Source organism: Aspergillus oryzae, chromosome 8, assembly GCF_000184455.2.
Source record: "Aspergillus oryzae RIB40 DNA, chromosome 8".
NCBI classification, from domain to species: domain Eukaryota; kingdom Fungi; phylum Ascomycota; class Eurotiomycetes; order Eurotiales; family Aspergillaceae; genus Aspergillus; species Aspergillus oryzae.
In genome coordinates this window covers 2,883,343-2,899,822 of record NC_036442.1, presented here as the reverse complement: position 1 = coordinate 2,899,822, position 16,480 = coordinate 2,883,343, and the positions used below count along the sequence as shown (strand labels likewise).

The 16,480-nt window shown below is 50.0% G+C and overlaps 3 protein-coding genes across 3 annotated transcripts; 1 reads left to right on the top strand and 2 right to left on the bottom strand.

Annotated features, from left to right (window-relative positions):
• Positions 1-1,095: 1,095 nt before the first annotated feature.
• Positions 1,096-9,587, top strand: AO090010000193 (glycosyltransferase family 4 protein; the record flags this gene model as incomplete). Its single annotated transcript, XM_023233770.1, is given in 9 exon segments — positions 1,096-1,134; positions 1,185-1,925; positions 1,981-3,857; positions 3,929-6,329; positions 6,380-8,181; positions 8,194-8,661; positions 8,721-8,931; positions 8,988-9,491; positions 9,546-9,587. 9 exon segments carry the CDS (start codon positions 1,096-1,098, stop codon positions 9,585-9,587), a joined length of 8,085 nt encoding a protein of 2,694 aa, XP_023094075.1.
• Positions 9,588-10,486: 899 nt separating this feature from the next.
• Positions 10,487-12,298, bottom strand: AO090010000194 (uncharacterized protein; the record flags this gene model as incomplete). The annotated part of the gene is made up of 2 exons (XM_001827174.3): positions 10,487-11,748; positions 11,800-12,298. The coding sequence occupies 2 exons, from the start codon at positions 12,296-12,298 to the stop codon at positions 10,487-10,489; spliced, it is 1,761 nt and encodes a 586-aa protein (XP_001827226.1).
• A 1,866-nt stretch (positions 12,299-14,164) lies between these two features.
• AO090010000195 (sugar porter family MFS transporter) lies at positions 14,165-15,941 on the bottom strand (the record flags this gene model as incomplete). The annotated part of the gene is made up of 3 exons (XM_001827175.1): positions 14,165-14,536; positions 14,596-15,306; positions 15,405-15,941. The coding sequence occupies 3 exons, from the start codon at positions 15,939-15,941 to the stop codon at positions 14,165-14,167; spliced, it is 1,620 nt and encodes a 539-aa protein (XP_001827227.1).
• Positions 15,942-16,480: the final 539 nt, after the last annotated feature.

Below are 16,480 nucleotides of genomic sequence, written 5' to 3'. Positions count from 1 at the left end.
GCCGCCAGCCATCCGTGCACCAGCCCTGATATCCCCTGAATCGTAGAGCAATTGTAAATTCGACAGTCCAATTCGAGAAAAGAGAAAGTCTGAGCCATATTTCTCCTCACGATGGGTGACTCAGCATGCCCGATGTTAACGTAATAATTTTGGTTTTCCTAGCATTATTACTATTTTTGCCTTTCAATGGGGTGGGATGTGGTTAGCCTGTCGAAGGCGAACAGCTCAGAAATTAACCAGGAGGAGCGCCAAAGCGAGAGCCATTGGACCACAAGGCTAGTGTCGATTTTGTCAGGTACTAAGTCGCCATCCCGAGCTTCAATAGTCACAGTAGTCGGGATAAACTAGCCTCAACACGACCTAGTGAGACTTGCATTCAGCCCTTGTTAGCGCCATTCTCCACTGCCACCAATATGATGATGAGAATTTGGGAACATGGATCGGCAGAGCAAGAAAGTTGGTTCGGCTTCGGTTTCCCCACTTGCTGTGCTGGGTCCTTGAAGTCTCAGCTGCCCATGAAGTACTACATATACGGCCGTATGTAGGTTTCATTGAGAGTCCACACTCCCACAACGGTTCAAGTAAGGGACGACCTTGTCGGTCAGTGTCGCTCTCAAAGTCATTCAAATACACCGCGACAGATCTCCGCTCCGGAATGTGTGGTGTCTGTCACTAACGTCGTTCATTTCTATTCGCTCATTTGGTTAATTGCGCCCGGGTCACCATGGGCGCAGACTACTTGGGTCTGGATGCGGTAGGATGGCATTCCATGGGGAAGACCTGGTGGGATCAAGTAAGAGTCTCCGTCATGTGATGCCTCAGCCCTAAGACTGACTGGGATAACTAGGTCCTCGCCGCTTGTTTGTTGGCTACCATTGTCTTCGGGGGCCTATATATTCTCTTCCTTGTCGGAAGGAAAATCCGCGAGAGTTGGCGTGTACGTATCCATTGTCCCCGAATCCGAGGCACTCACATGGCACTGTATCATGTTAACATAGTAGTAGAAAAGGGATCAGCTCTCGGAGGTGCCCGCAGCTATTTCGCGGTATCTCGATCGCCTATCAAAGGAGGCGCAGCCACTCTCTGTAGAGAGACATGCAGGAAAAGACCTTCAATCGTTCGGTGTCTTCCTCGGTAGTCTATCCAATCCACCAACTCCTGATCAGACGCAGTTACTACAACAGTGGGATATCACTGTTCTCGACCCTACGCAAGAGGGTGTTCTGAGTTCTCTATCCACCCAGCGTACAGCTTCCTATACCTTAGGACGACTAGATGTGCGGGGGCTTGCGAACTCAGAACGCGCCTCGGATAACGACGAAGTGATTCAGGCTTTAGAGGTCGTTTCCCAGACATTGCGAACACATTTCAAGCAGTCACTGGATGCGCAGTCGCCATTCAACGGAGTTCTTCTCGCTGACTTTCTCGCGCACTTCCAACCCGTTGTACTGAACGCATTGGTAAAGTATATAAATCAGCTCGGTATCGATGTCTGGCTCGAGCTTTCGCCGCCTGCTTATATGACTGAGCAACAATGCCGCGACATTGATATGCTGCCGATAAGGGGCTTCATCTATCGTAACGCCACTATCTCGCCTGATGGCAGCAGCCGCAATTACTTCCAAATGACTGAAATGCGAACAGCTATGCGCGCTATCGCATCTCAAAAGTCTATGGGCGGTACGACTATCGCGATGTGGGAGACTATCGACAATGGAGTGGAGTTATCGCACGATGTTATTCACCGGACATTCAAATGGTGCAATTACAGGAGCGCAAGGTGTTGGATTGCGCCCCGTGCCGCATTGTGCGACGCAACTGTTGCGACTGCAAGGACTATAACTGAGGAGCCGTTGGGAGCACTGATGTGGATGAAGGGCAACGAGGTTACTGAAGCGCACAATGTGTGGAGGTCCAATTCAAAGGTGAGATTATTCAACCCAAGACCTGGAAAGGGAACGACCTGACACTAGGTAATAGGTCTGCCAAACCCCCTGCGGTCATGACTCTCTGTACGAGTCTTTGCAATCCTTCATACCCGATCTGCCGGCGAAGCTATCGTTGTCACCTCCGGCTAAGGAAGCTTCAATCGATAGTCAAGAGACCATACTCGACGAGCTCTCTTGGCCATCGCGGCCGGAACTGACTCAAGAGAACCCTTTCTCCGTTTCTCCTGCTGGTGCTGACTATACGGGACTGGGATGCTTCCAACTCGGACTCGACTGCACATCCCGAGAAATTAACGATTTAGTTGATGCGCAGCGACATGTCAAAGATCTTAATCTCCTTGAACGTATCAAACTAGAAGAACTTCACGGTATCGCTGGACAATTGCGTGCTCTCCAAAAAGTCACGAACACCACAGCCTCCGCGGCGTTCAACGCTGCGAGAGAATTGCTTGGTATCCTCAGCTCTTGCAATGGTAGTGAAACCGATGCCGTCAAGGTCTATGTGGGATTGCATTCGGGATTTCGCACACGCTTGGAAACCCAGGTCTGGGGTATGTATGATACCGATACCACTTCGGGTACTCTCAACCTCAACATCTATCTCTCGGCGAAGACCGAGGACCGTACTAGCACCCTCCTCCACACTTTCATGTCCAGTAGGGGATATTCTAGGGTTGAATGTCTTATGGCTGAGGTCGCCCTAGCGACTCAGACAGGGAGTCTGTCAAAGACCTGGGGATTGCCCCCGCGCATCATGCACGACATCGAACAACTTACTCCCACCGAGGCAATCTTGTTTTTGCGCCGCCTCACAGCCTCCGAAAGTTTGGAGCCTTCGGCCTTGTCTCAGAAAGTCCGCGCATTCTGCGAATATCAGCTCATTGAGGCTCCGTCTTTTGCTCAGCTCAGAGCTTTGAGCTCTACTGCGTACCTGGGCGGCGAGATCTCCGCCGAGGACCTTGTTAGTTCACGGCTTGCATGGTATCGGGAACAAGGATGCTGGTGCCCTGAACCTACCGTTGCTGTAGCTCTTTTCAAGGAGGTCGATGCCCGGCTACCGGCCATCCTTATTAATGGGGAACTTCAGCTTCTGACCCAGCTCGCTACCGTCGCTCATACTGTCTTGCAAACGGATCAAATCGATGCTGCTGCCGATTTGTTTGCTCTGTCTGTCTTCTGTGCATTCCGCAAGCTCGCCCTCAATGAAGTTTATCTGGAAGTCCTCGACCGGAATCCCTTGCCCAACAATGATATGCTTCAGGCCTCTTGTTTCGCAGAGATGTACGCCGTGGGTGCGCGCTGTGACATGTACTTCGACATGGCCCCAATACTTCTCGGGAAGATCATCGCCTCCCGGTACCGCGAGTACTACGACGTCCACCAACCACCTCGCCGAGACGACATGTTCACAGAGCTCCCCACCGCGTATGCATCCATGGACATCGACTTGGATCCAAAGGGCGAGCAAGAAAGACCATCAGTATTCTATCAATTCACATTCCTGGGCATCTTCGCCGTTCCAGCCCTTATCGATATCATCATGCTAACGACTGTTGGCCGAGGTCTTTACCTTACCACGTTCATGAGTAACATCGACAAGTCGTTGGCGACACTCGCATTGATGATAGCTCTTATTCTCTGTGGTGGATTCGGTGGTTGGATCAGTTCTGGAGGAAACTACTACCTCAACGCCATGGCTTTTCCCGCCATGAGTATGTTCGTGCTTACCCGATTCGTCGCCGGACTCGCGGTTGCCTTCGTTGGTGGCATCTTTGCAATGATCGGTATCGGTGTCATCAGTGGATTTGAACACGGGGTTGTCTTCTTTCTCTACTTCCTCATGCTGTCGACCTTCCTCATGACGCTCTCTGCACTCTCAGTATACCAGATCCCGGGGTTCCAGTTCCAGTCGGTTAGTAATCCCTTCCTTTGAGCAGTCTGATCGTCTCTTGAACTATACCCGTATTGTTACTAACCAGGGAATTCGACATTCAGGGAAGAACTGTTATCATGATGTGTATTCCAATCCTGTTCATCTCGCCGATTATCACGATCTGGGTCCACCACGACACATGGGTTTACATTCCTTTCCTATGGCTATTCTTGATATGTCTCTTGATCGGGGCTCGTATGGTTATCTCGCAGTGGAATACATGGTATCTGAACATACCTCGCATCACGGACAGTGATGTCGTCAATTGGTATCTCAAGACAAGCCCACGCGACAGTCTACCAGCGGATGTGGAAGATATCGGTACTACCCCAATCCCACGACAAGCACTCCAGGCAAGTGTCGAGAAGGAACGGAACCGGCACTTCTGGACCAGATCCACGGCAGACCCATTAGTCCGGAAGTTGGCCGATGGATATTCCGCGACGATGTTTCTTCTTGTATGGTACTGCAGGTATTCGAGAACCAAGCTGCCACGGCCTTACAGCCCGACTTGGAACCTTCAATTGAAAGCGTCTGTCGACACCATGAGCGATATGCAGAGAGGTGTTAAGCTTCACAACGCCTTTCTCCACTGGCGTCACACCGGCGGTGACGTGTGGTGCGGCATCCTGTACTTCATCCTCGCTCTAGTCGACAAGTGGACCGCACTGTTGACAGGGCAGTCGGTTGTGGGTCTGTCCAACGTGTCTAGCATGAAATATCGGCTTGCGACTGGGTTTGGATTGGCTTACTATCTTATGGGTGCAGTCATTCTTGATGCTGTATCGCAGCCACTATGGACATTGGCCAATAAAACCACCTCTCGTGCCATTGCCTCTCTGGACTCCCTCCAAGAGGCCAAGCTAGACAATATCCGGTCACGACGAGCGCTTTACTGGAAGTCGCTTGCAAAGTTCTTCTTCCTCCATATCTGGGGTGCTGCTGTCTCGTTGGCCCTCATGTGGGCTTTCGAAGCTACTAGCGACGCTACTATCATGTACTTGGCTTATGTTGGATCATATTCCGGTCTGCTCTGGTATCAGTACAACAAGGTATTCACAGGGCTTCTTGCCGTAATACCCCTTGCCTTGGGCACAGTGATTGGCTTCATTTTGGGTATTCTCCTTCATATCTATGTGCCAGCTTTCGCATACAGCAGTGTCGTCAGTTTGGCTTCGGGAACCTGGACCGCTGCTTTGGTCTCGTTATACATGACCGACATCTGGATGCCGTTATGGAAGAAGGAAACGAACGCGGAGCCTACTTCCAAAAACGAACCGCCGTTCTATACCTGCAGCGCCCTCGATCCTTCTCCCGATCTTTCTCAGACGAGGCTAAGCCAAATGTTTGAAAGTATCTCCGCCTTGCCAGCCGATGTGCGATACAAACTTCAGCCATCGCAACATCCAGGTGTCGAAGTGATGCAAATCCTACAATCCCAGTGCAGCTCTAAGAAATCGGGACGGGTAGAGGCAGCGTTTCGGCTAGCAGGAGGGCTTGTAAGTCTAGCAGCAGATCTCTGGCAACAGGGCGAAACGACTATCGAATTAGTTTCCGCTGGCCACCTACTTCAAGATGAACAGAAGATCAGGACGATCAGCCGCAGCACCGCCAGCGGGTTACACATCTTTGTTGTCATCGGCCCTGACCTCGTTGGGAATGAATGGGTGTCAGATATTCGCCGAAACTGCAGAATGATCGCCGAGGCTGTGGTCCAGGCTACTGCTGAATGCAAATCGGGTATATCGCATAACCAGTCGCTGCTAACAGAGCTACTAGTTGCCGACGACAGAGATGATGAACAAGCTCCCGTACCAGAAGGTGTCAAACGCCAGCTTGAAACTTGCACCGGGGAGCGTAGGCGAGCCATCTGCTATTGGCAAAAGACTTTACTCCGCCACCTTCTGCTCGGTTTGGAGTGCGACCTTGATTGGGATAAACTACCAAAGGAGGTCCGGTCCTTCCTCCTGAAAAGATGCTGTGGGCAGTCCTGTCGCCTTTCTTCCACGCAAATGGACTGGATCCGGTCAAGATTCTCCACAGACGAGTCTCTGGGTATCGAAGAATTCATTTCGCGATGCAACCTTGGAGCAGAATTGGCAATTTCCGTGACTTCTTTTGCAGAAACACTGCCACCCAACCAAGATCTCCAACATGCTTTCCCAGACTCGTGGTCCATGGGTGCTCAGCTACCAGCAAGCCCGAACTTGTCAGACCTAGGATTTCGTGAAACAGTCCAGCTTGCACTGTCTCGGCTCCATGAGAAACTAAAAACATGCATCAAGTTCACCGTGATCTCTCTCGTTGCGGATCCGGAATATCAGAGGGAGCTGAACTACATCATCCGTGGACAACCTTTGATTTTTGCCTGGCCGGCGACCCTGATTCTCAATACAGTCTGGACAATCTGTAAAACTCTTCAGCGGTTTATTCTTCCCTTGGTTTTGGTATGTATTACTTAGCTCGCGTTTATGATTAAGCTAACAGAGTCGAATAGCTACATGGCCGCGAGAAGGTCTCCACACTTTATAAGAATATGAAGGGCAGAAAGACTGTTATTGAGAACAACCGCGTCATGACTGAAAGCCTGAAGGGTCCTTCGACAGGTTTCTTCGAGACTATGCCGGACGGCACCTTGCGACTCTACCAATACTCCGGGCGACACGAGGAGAGACCAAAAGACAATAAGCATTTGACGGCCATTAACACTTACAAGGACACCCTCAATCTCCAGAAGAGGGAGGAATATAGTAATGGGTCACTTACCAATGAGTTTATCTACGATTATACGTCGGTCAATGATGGTCGAAACGCAAAACTTCCATCGAGACGTCAATGTATCAGCGGCGCACTCAGCGGGCAAGTCGTTCAGTACGATAAAAGAGGCCACATTATGTCCGGGTCGACCATGCGAAACGGTGATCCAGTGTCATTTCAATTTTCGTACCGGAAGCATGCCAAGTTTGATGATGAACTACTACGAGCCGAGTTCGTTTCCGGGCATAACAAGATCCAAGTTGCCTGGTGCATGCCGCCTCGTGCTCGTCCGGATAAGTTGAACAAATGGATCCCTTATCCTCGTGTCACGGAGGCCACGTTCACGAAAGAATCAGACGTTTACAATGCGAAATGGACATACGATCACAAGTTTCATCCCATAATTTCCACCACTCTCAACGGCGAGCCCTCGCCAACACCGCCCATGATACAAGATGACTGGTACAATGTTTTGCAGAAGCCGAAGAACTGTAGCTTCCTGGATGATAACCCGCTCTTCTCTTTCTCTTCCGTAAAGGCCGGGTTCGTATCGCGCATGTTTGGGTTTAATGTCAAGCGGTATCCCATTCCCACATCGCTCGCCAGAGAGCATCTGTGGAAATCTTGGAAAAGCGGAAAGGAATTCGACGCAGCTACCACGAGATGGATGGACGAACTTCTCTTGAGGTCGGATCGAGTGCTTAACCCGTACTGGAGAAACAGAGATTTCGGCAGACTCGATGCTGCTGGAAAATACCTCGATGCCTTAGGAGACACAGTGCTTGCGAGGGTTGACATGGACCCAGAAGTCAGCTCCTGGACATGGCTCGCGTTTAAGATGAGCGATTTGTATAGTTTCGGACAGGGTGGTGATGCGCGTATCAACACGAGAACACTCTCGACGCAACTACAGGATAGCGACAGCCAACTCCATATTCTCGCGCTGGATACAGCGACTTGGCCTAACGAACCTGGCGGTGTCTCAGCATGCCGACGGGATTTGGTCAACAACCTCAAAAGTACTAGATGGCATATCCTTGCTGAAGCCGCTAACGATTTCGGTGTCCCCCGGTTTCAGATAGAGAGAAATGTGCAATCACTTGCAGTCGTGCCTCAGTGGGGTCTGGACTTCCTCAACCCTACACACGGGGTTTTCCAGAGCTCGCTCGATTCAGAGGTTGCGGAACGGTCATTCGACACGCGGAAAAGTGACATTGAACAGAATTTCATACCCATTCTCACCAGTCTAGTCCGCTGCGCTCGCACCACTCATCACACCCGCCAGCATATTGAAGAAGCTACGAAGGCGTTGATTGATCTGAACACCTACTTCGAGTCTTCCCGGAACTGGAACGATGTCTGGATGAGTGATGTGGTGAAGGATGCCTGGAGAAACCTATGGTTAGCCGACGATATTGATGGCATCATGCCCATATCACAATGGAGAACTGCGGAACATCCGACGTTGGTCCAACTCGACACCGCGTTGGATATGTGGCATCGCTGTAAGTTCCTTTCCTCAACGTCTTTGCCTGGGTATAAGTACTGACTAAGGCTCGTAGATCTGTTTGTCTTCTCTGTTCCCGTCCCCGAAAAGATTCCCGATATATTCCAGGCATCACATCATTTCACAGGCGCCACGTATGGTGTCGTCTGTAAAATCAAGCGGAAGTGCGCACTGCATGTATGGGATCATTCCATCAGCTTGAGAGAAATGGTCACGTTCTTGTCTGGCGCTATCTCTTTCGACTCCTCCTTCGTCAACACCACTCTCATCCACCTGGGTCGTCTGTCCTGCATCCTGGCTGAACATCACGCGGACGTGGTCTTGCCGTGCGCCGCGTTCTTCAATCCCGGCTGGGAGGCGGAGTTGGGAACTTGTGAAGGTGCCCTGCAGCATCGTCGGGCATTCATGCGAAAGATCGATCCGGTGGTCAACGGAATCACTGATATGGAGAAGTACAAACCCATCGAGACTATCAAGACCGAAACCCCTACTGTGGTTATGCTGTCCCATATCCGGTACGTTCTATTCCAATTATTGAGAGTATCTCATCTCAGGTTGCTAATATCCGTGATAGATATGTGAAGGATATCAAAACAGCCGTCATGGCCACCGATGTGATAGTCAACCGATGGGGCTTCAAGGACTATCGCCTCCACATTTACGGAGACATGGAAAAGACCCCTGGATACTCATCCGAATGTCAAGAAATTATCGCGTCCAAGGGGCTTCGTGATCACGTTGTGCTTAAGGGTCTGGGTAACCCATCTGTGGTGCTCCAGGATGCTGTAAGTTCCCCCTTGACACCGACGGAAAGTATGTTGATATGCTAACGCTCTCTTAGTGGCTTTTCATGAATTCTTCCATTTCCGAAGGTCTGCCATTGGCTATGGGAGAGGCTGCATTGACAGGAGTTCCCGTTGTCTGTACCGACGTTGGCGCGTCGTTCTGCGTGGTCACAGACAGCAAAACTGGAAAACGGTTCAGCGAGGTCGTCGCGCCCAATGACGCCCTGTCTCTTGCTCAAGCGCAAATCCGAATTCTTGCCTTGGTCGATGAGTGGGCCCCGTTCGCCGAGGACGAGGAGGGCTATCAGCCGCCGAAGTTGTCACTGCGCCCCAGTCCCGAAGAGGTGGAGCAGATCACGAAGCGGATGTACGCTAAAACTGAACAACGACGTCGACTCGGTATGCGCGGGCGTGATAACGTGCTCAACAATTTCTCAGAGCACCGGTATCTCCGGGAACACGAACAGATGCTCTGGATTGGCAAGTACCAAAGCCGCAGCTTCATTGCTCGGGAGCGGATGGCCTCTTCGAACAGCTCCTTGGGCTTCACCAAGGAGAGGGTGCATTTATCGCAGCCGTCTCGGACGTGGTGGGGAAGGTTACGACGTGGACAGGGCCCACTCAGCTCTGCTGGGTCGAGCTCGGAGTCCGTTTGATATGATTGTAGATATCTTTTGTTTAAAGTTTACGAGATATGTTCATAGACATAGACTAGTACATATTGTTAATATTAATGATAATGGTATATACAAGAACTTTCTTTTTCACTTAACTATGGTCACATATTGATCTCCTGATGAGAAAATGTAGTAGGATTGATGGTTATCTCTTCATGAAGAACGAAATGTAATCGAGATAGATAGAAGCGATATAACGTGAACTGCCAGAGAGCAAGCGTACTCCCATCTTTATGAGCCGTACCTATCTGGAAGCCAGGTTAGCTAGGAGATTGCCAGGTGAGATGCACATCCTAATACTTCTGGATTTCCTATTTAGGTAGTATGGAGGGAAAGGTGGTGATTCATTCGGAAACTGATTCCTGATGACGGGTTGTTACAGATTCTTTGTTGGTTTCGGGTTTCTTTGTTCCTTTGTTTAAGTGAGTCGGTGTGGTTGTATCCATACGCTGGTCTGCATTCCTGGCGGGAATTGTGGGACGGTAGTAGTACTGGCATGTCATACTACCTTTTCTACCAGCCCTGAGCTGCAGTGTGCTGGTAGTACTCCGTACCGATTAGGGTATAGACCGCAGTTGCCCGATAGAGACCATTCATACTTATTCAAGGTCAAATCTTTCAGATTGAATGTATTATGAAGCATGTTTCTGGTAGATCCACACAAGAACACCAATCCCGCTTTTCTGGATTATATGAAACATCCTACTCCTTAGTATATGTAAAACACGATTATTTATACTCCTACATGGATGCGATGACTTCGATAGTACGCCGGACTATCATTCCCATCTTCACTCTTTAGTCCACAGGACTTGGGGTATCTAACTGGTTTGGAATGTGGGTGGTACTGCTACTGGGTCCAAATATCCCCCAATCGGTTAGGATTTGGACACGTCCGCGATGATTTTGTAGGTGGCGGCGTGGATGCTTAAAGGACGGGTTCGTGGGTATACTGCTCCCACGATTTGGTGGTTGGGTCCATACTGTGGGTAAATCCCTTCGGACAACTCGATGAAATGCGCCTGGGGTCGGGCCTCGTGCAGCATGTCGAGAATCCGCTCGCTCCAGAGACCCGAGCATTCGTCGTCAATGAGCTGGAAATACGGGTTGAGAGGCGGGCAGGCTGAGTCCAGATCAATGAACCGAATCCGCATGTAATTCAGCACTTGGTGGGTATTGAGACTATGTACCGCGCCGGTGATCAATCGCTCGAACGCCCGGATGAAGTGGAGGTTGGTGATCCGCGAAAAGTCATCCAGGAATGGCAGTCCGGAGCTGGTTCGCTTGTCGCGGCAGCAATTCTTGACCACCAGATCTAGCGATCTCAATTTCGAGGACTTGGGTGGCCAGGTTGACAAAGAACTTCGCGTGGGTTGGAACAGACACGCACAGACCTTGCCCGTGAACGCGAGGGACTCCAGATGTGGTATGACATCTCCGAGCAAGCGACATAGATGAGGAGGGTTGACTCCGTCGCCCAGCCAGCTGGTCTGCGTGCTGTCCTTGCTGTAGAATCCTTCCAAGCTAATATTAAGGTGCACAATGGAGGGCGACAGTCGTCGTAGAATTTCTGCGATGGTATGATACCCTTCGACCTTCGGTTTCGCGTACGCACAATGCCACTCTTGTAAACCCGGCAACGCTTCTGACAAATTGTGCCAATGTCGATGGTCGCGCATAATATTCCAAGCTCCGCGCATTACAAACGAGCGAATCTCCGGTAGTGTCGGCAGCCGCTGGCCGGAGAATCCACACGGATCGTTCCTGAAGTGGCGTACCATCGGCGGCTTTTTGCAGTGGCCTCCTTCGAGGGTCAAAATGCGTGCCTCCGGAAAGCACGACTGGACGTGATAAAAGATCTCCTCTAAAGTGGCATTATGACTTGCGTAGTGGTACTTGTAGTCGTTTCCATGGTTGGTATCGGAATCGTCCCATACCATGGTCGTGTGCGCGGCGGCTCCATCCATATCCTCGTCATTGTATCGCCGGGCCGGTATTTGAGAAGAGCTATTCTTGGTGGCTCGCTTACCCCATACGGGGATCCATATCTCAACATGACGGACATAGCTGGCTAGAAGGGGATGCGCCCGGAACCAACGTGCCGATTCGTACAACTCCTCAGTCGTGCCTTTAATTTTGACTAGTCACGGTCAGACAGATTCTCCGAACAACGACATTACCCTCGACTCACTATGTCTGTAGATCCGATCCTGCACTAACGATCTCCACACCGGCGAGATTAACGCTAGGTTCGACAAAACTTTCCGTCGTGGGTGACGGAGAGATTTATTCCAACTTCGACCGGGCGATTTTCCCGGACCGGTCGTTGTGAAAGCTGCCGCTCGTTCGCCGAAAAGGTAGTCAAGGATGGCTTCGTGGATTTCGACGGGGAGGTTTTGAAACTGCAGTTCTGGCCGGAGGGGATGTGGTGCATCCACAATGATCTCCACATCTTCCATATCGGTATCCACAGGGGACTGGCAGGCCAGCTGGCCAGGCACTGCGGGAGGGGCGATGGGGCCATCGGGCAGCTGGAACTCTGCGCTAGTACTTCGAGTTGATTTGGCATATGGAATCGACGACGAGACCGAGGCTCTCGCCAGCGAATTTACAGAAACTGGACGGGGGGGAGGAATGGCGGAAATCATGAGGGGCGACGAGGGCGGCAGGACGACCAACTCGGACGGCATCGAGCAATCGGGGGGAGAAGGACCAATAACGCCAAACAGTAGGAATCAGATGATCGTCAGATCGTGAATGTAAGGGTTACTAAAAAAAACAAAAAAAAAAAAAAGAAAAATGACCTCAGTGTCAGCATAGACTTTATTTTGGGATCAATTTTGGGTTGTACAAAATGTAAAGAAAGAAGGGAGGAGAAAAATTTATGGCAAGGAAAAAGCACGCAGAAAAAAAGAGAGGCTGAGACATACTGCAGGTCAGAGAAGCAACCAGTGGGTGAAATCGGGGGTGGTGATTAGAGATTCAGTATGCGATAAATGGGTTCAAATATGGATGGTTTGGACTGCAAGCGAATGACGACCCGACCAAGCTTACGAGCAGCCAGCGTGGTCCATGACGGACAGGCGAGGGGGCAGAAGATGCGTGTCTAACTGTCAGTCGTCGCGCAGGAAAGAGGGGGAGAAAGAAGTCAAAAGATCGATGCAAATCAGGCCGTTAGGCAGCTCCCCAGGTGATGTGATGACGATGGTGTATAAAAAAGATAAGAATAATAATCAATCAATAATAAATGTGGTGGAAGTGGAGACCAGAGAGGAGGAAGGGAACCACCGTCAATCAAAACGATCGCATCCAGGGCGGAGAAGAGGAAGGAAGGGAATTAATCTCGTTCTTTGGAGTGAATGATGCTTGGTAAATTAGAATTGGAAGACGACGACGAGAGAGGAAGAGGAGAAAGACAACTGAACGGGGGGACGGCGTAAGAAATGAAACAACCAGGGGATTCGATGTAAATTTATTGGCAACGCAAACTAACTTCAGATCGTTCAACATTGCTTTTTTTTATTTCTTTTCCAGGTTTTTTTAACTTATTTTGGTTTTCATCTGTTCAGGTGGACAATTATTGAGACGGACGGAGGTTTGAAAAGTTACCGTATCGTGATACTGCCAATACCACTTAAGGTTTGTCAAAAACCACCCGTACACATGAAAAAGGAACTAATCGGAAGTTATTCCAGTTTCATGACGATCATGCCATGTTGATGGCAGACGAGATCCGAATTCGATATGATCAGTATTTCCCTGTTTCGGACCAATTTGCGTCCATATCCCAGTCGGGTCTTCCTTATCGGTGGACTGCTCATATTTTGGGTTTAACGAGGCTGATTTCTATGGCGATCCTCCTTATCCAATGAGAGCGTCAGTCCAGGTGATCCGGTGATTCTGTATCTATCCAAGCGTATCGTCATCGTAATTTTTCTTAATAATAGACTTCCCCTCCGCTGCAAATTTCGATCCATACCCGATGAAGCAATCAAGGGCTTCATATTATTCACTATTATTTACGTCCCTCACCGAGCTGAAACAAAGATTGAATATATCATCTACTTTCTTCTAGAAGAAGAAAGTGACAAGGTATCACATCATTATCCTCTCTATAGAGCAAGGGAGTGAATTAGAGGTTCGACTCGTCTTCCCTCGCTGAACAATTAAGCTTCTTCAAGAATCGAGATGCTCAAGTACAGGGACCCACAAAGATATATATTTGTTACCCATACGATCCGAAGCAGAGCATCATCTTGTACTAGTCCTTATAGAGATTAAACCGCTCGAGCCGTGTATTTGCAATGACGTCTAAGTATATTTTTCTAGCTCATCGACCAATTCCTCATACTGGGTGCGGATGTTTGTCTGGGTAATATACAAACACCTCGATGTTCTTCTCTATTTCCAAAACAATAAATCGCTCAAGATAGCAATTCTATTTATTCACCGCGTGCCAAAACATGAAAAAAAGGTAACAGCAGATATACAGGTTCCTAAATCAGAACACCAACCCAAATTCTATATACAAGTCTATAAGCAGTGTATCATGAAATCTATGACCTCGTCTCATTGCCATCCTCCACATGTTCCTCTTCGCTCTTATCAAAATTGCCCTCCTTAATCTCGAAGCGGAATCGCTCTTCCTCCTCCTTCATCTGAGCCTTAACCGTCTCGTTGGCCCGCCACACCGGCTTAACCTCGAACAGGCGGTCCACAACTTCCAGCGGGACACCGCTAGTCTCGGGAATGAGGAAGAAGGTAAAGAAGAAGGCGAGGAAGGATAAGGCGGCGAAGAAGAAGTACACTCCATAGCCCATCTTGGCGAACATTTGCTCCGTGAAACGGGAAACAAGGAAGTTGAAGAGCCAGTTACTGGCGGTGGTTGCGGCCTGGGCCAAGGAACGAATATTGGGGTCGAAGAATTCCTATTCATAGTTGATCAGCGACGGTACTTTTAGTCAACTGTGTCAGAAAAAAAACCTACCGAGTTGATAACCCACGGTGTGCCGTTCCATGTAGGCGTGTAGATCGCTGTCCACAGGTAGAAGAAGAAGATAGCTGCAATACCACCACCGTTCAAGTGGTCGGTGGGGTTTTCCTCGGGCTGGACGACGCAGATGTAGGCACCGATAATCCACATACAGATCGAGCCCGTGATGGCACCGATGAGGAGGAGCTTCCGTCTTCCCAACTGGTCGACCAGGAACAGAAGCCACACGAAGGTCATGACGGCTTTCACCACGCCGAACAATCCTGTGGTGATTCCGATCGTATCGCTATTGACACCGATACTTTTGAAGATGGTGGGACTGTAGTAGTTGATCGCGTTGATACCCGATCCATTCTGCCAGAAGAACAACATGCAGCCCAGGAAGAGACGCCACATGATCTTTGGGCGTGTGCCAACAGACTGGAAGGGTTTCCAGAATCCAATACCAATGGTGGCTGCCTGCTCTTCAAGCGCTTGGTCGATAGCGGCCACCTCCTCGGTGATATAAATATCGGTCTCGCTCAACTGACGAATCCAGCAGAGGTTTGCCATTGCTTCCTGTCGGCGGTCCTTCAGGAAGAGCCACCGAGGGGATTCCTTTGTCCATAAGGCACCAGCGAAAAGCAGCCCAGCCGGAATCAGCTGAATGGCAAATGGGATCAACCATTGCGTATGGCCAGGTTCCATGTTTTTTTGGACACCGTACTAAGCCGGGTTAATGTTAGCAATGTGTACATGGCTCCGAGCGGAAAGGGGGAAGGAGTAAAAGGTATAATGCCAATGAAAGGCGTCAGACTACTCACGTTGATCCAGAATCCCACCATACCACCAATCTGCCAGCCGAGCTCATAGAGACCGACAAGTCGCCCACGGATGGCCGGAGGTGCCAGTTCAGAGAGATAGATTGGGACAATGTTCGAGGCGACACCAGTACCGAGTCCATTCAGGACTCGTCCAGCATACATAATTCCAAGTCCGCGGGAGTGGTTGGCACCCAGCTGGAGACCAGCTCCTAACGTAAAGATAGCTGAAGCGATCACCAAGCTCCATTTGCGTCCCAGGAAATGGCCAACAGGGTAGGTTAAGAGGGCTCCAAAGAAGGCACCGGCAATGAACAGCGAGACAATATTCTCGCTAATCAAGTCCACCTTCGCAGATGACATCTTATCCAAGCCGAATTCCTCTTTAAAGGAGTCCAGTGTGATGGTTGTACCAATAAAGGCACTAGTATAACCGATCATATTGGAACCACATGATGCAATGCCTGCGAGCAGGTACACTCGCCAGTTATAGACACTCTTAGGAGTAGGACGATCCTCGACGACGTTAAGGATGCCCATCGCGATGGACAGAGGGTCGAAGAATCAAAGGACGTAGGGAAGGTGACAGAGAAGATTCTTCGACACGGAGCGACCTGAGATGAACAAGGGGTAGGTGATTTTGAACACAACAGGAGTGAGACCTGGGCCTGGAGAGCATCTTAAAAACTAAATAGACGTGGATGGACTCTTCACTCGAACTATCTCCACAAGTTCCGTCAAGGTCCGCCCCAGACTGGGGCGCCATGGGGTTGAATCAAAGAGCTGCGATACGTCGAGAACTGCGATGGATGCTTTCTCCATGCAAAAATTTGCTTTGCCACGGTCCCCCGGCGAGTGGGAACGTGGGCCGGGGAAGCGTTTTCCCCAGACTGTTTTGACTCTTAGCCGCGAAGAAATGTTCAGCCGCAGCGATCATGCTTATATTCTCTACATAAAAGCGACGTGTGACCTTCAAGCTGATCCACATATTCACACAACTTTTCCCAAAAAGTGGTCTTAGACGAAGTCTTCGTCAGCGTGTGAGGTCGGCCGTCACAGCATTGGACGCGACTCTTCCG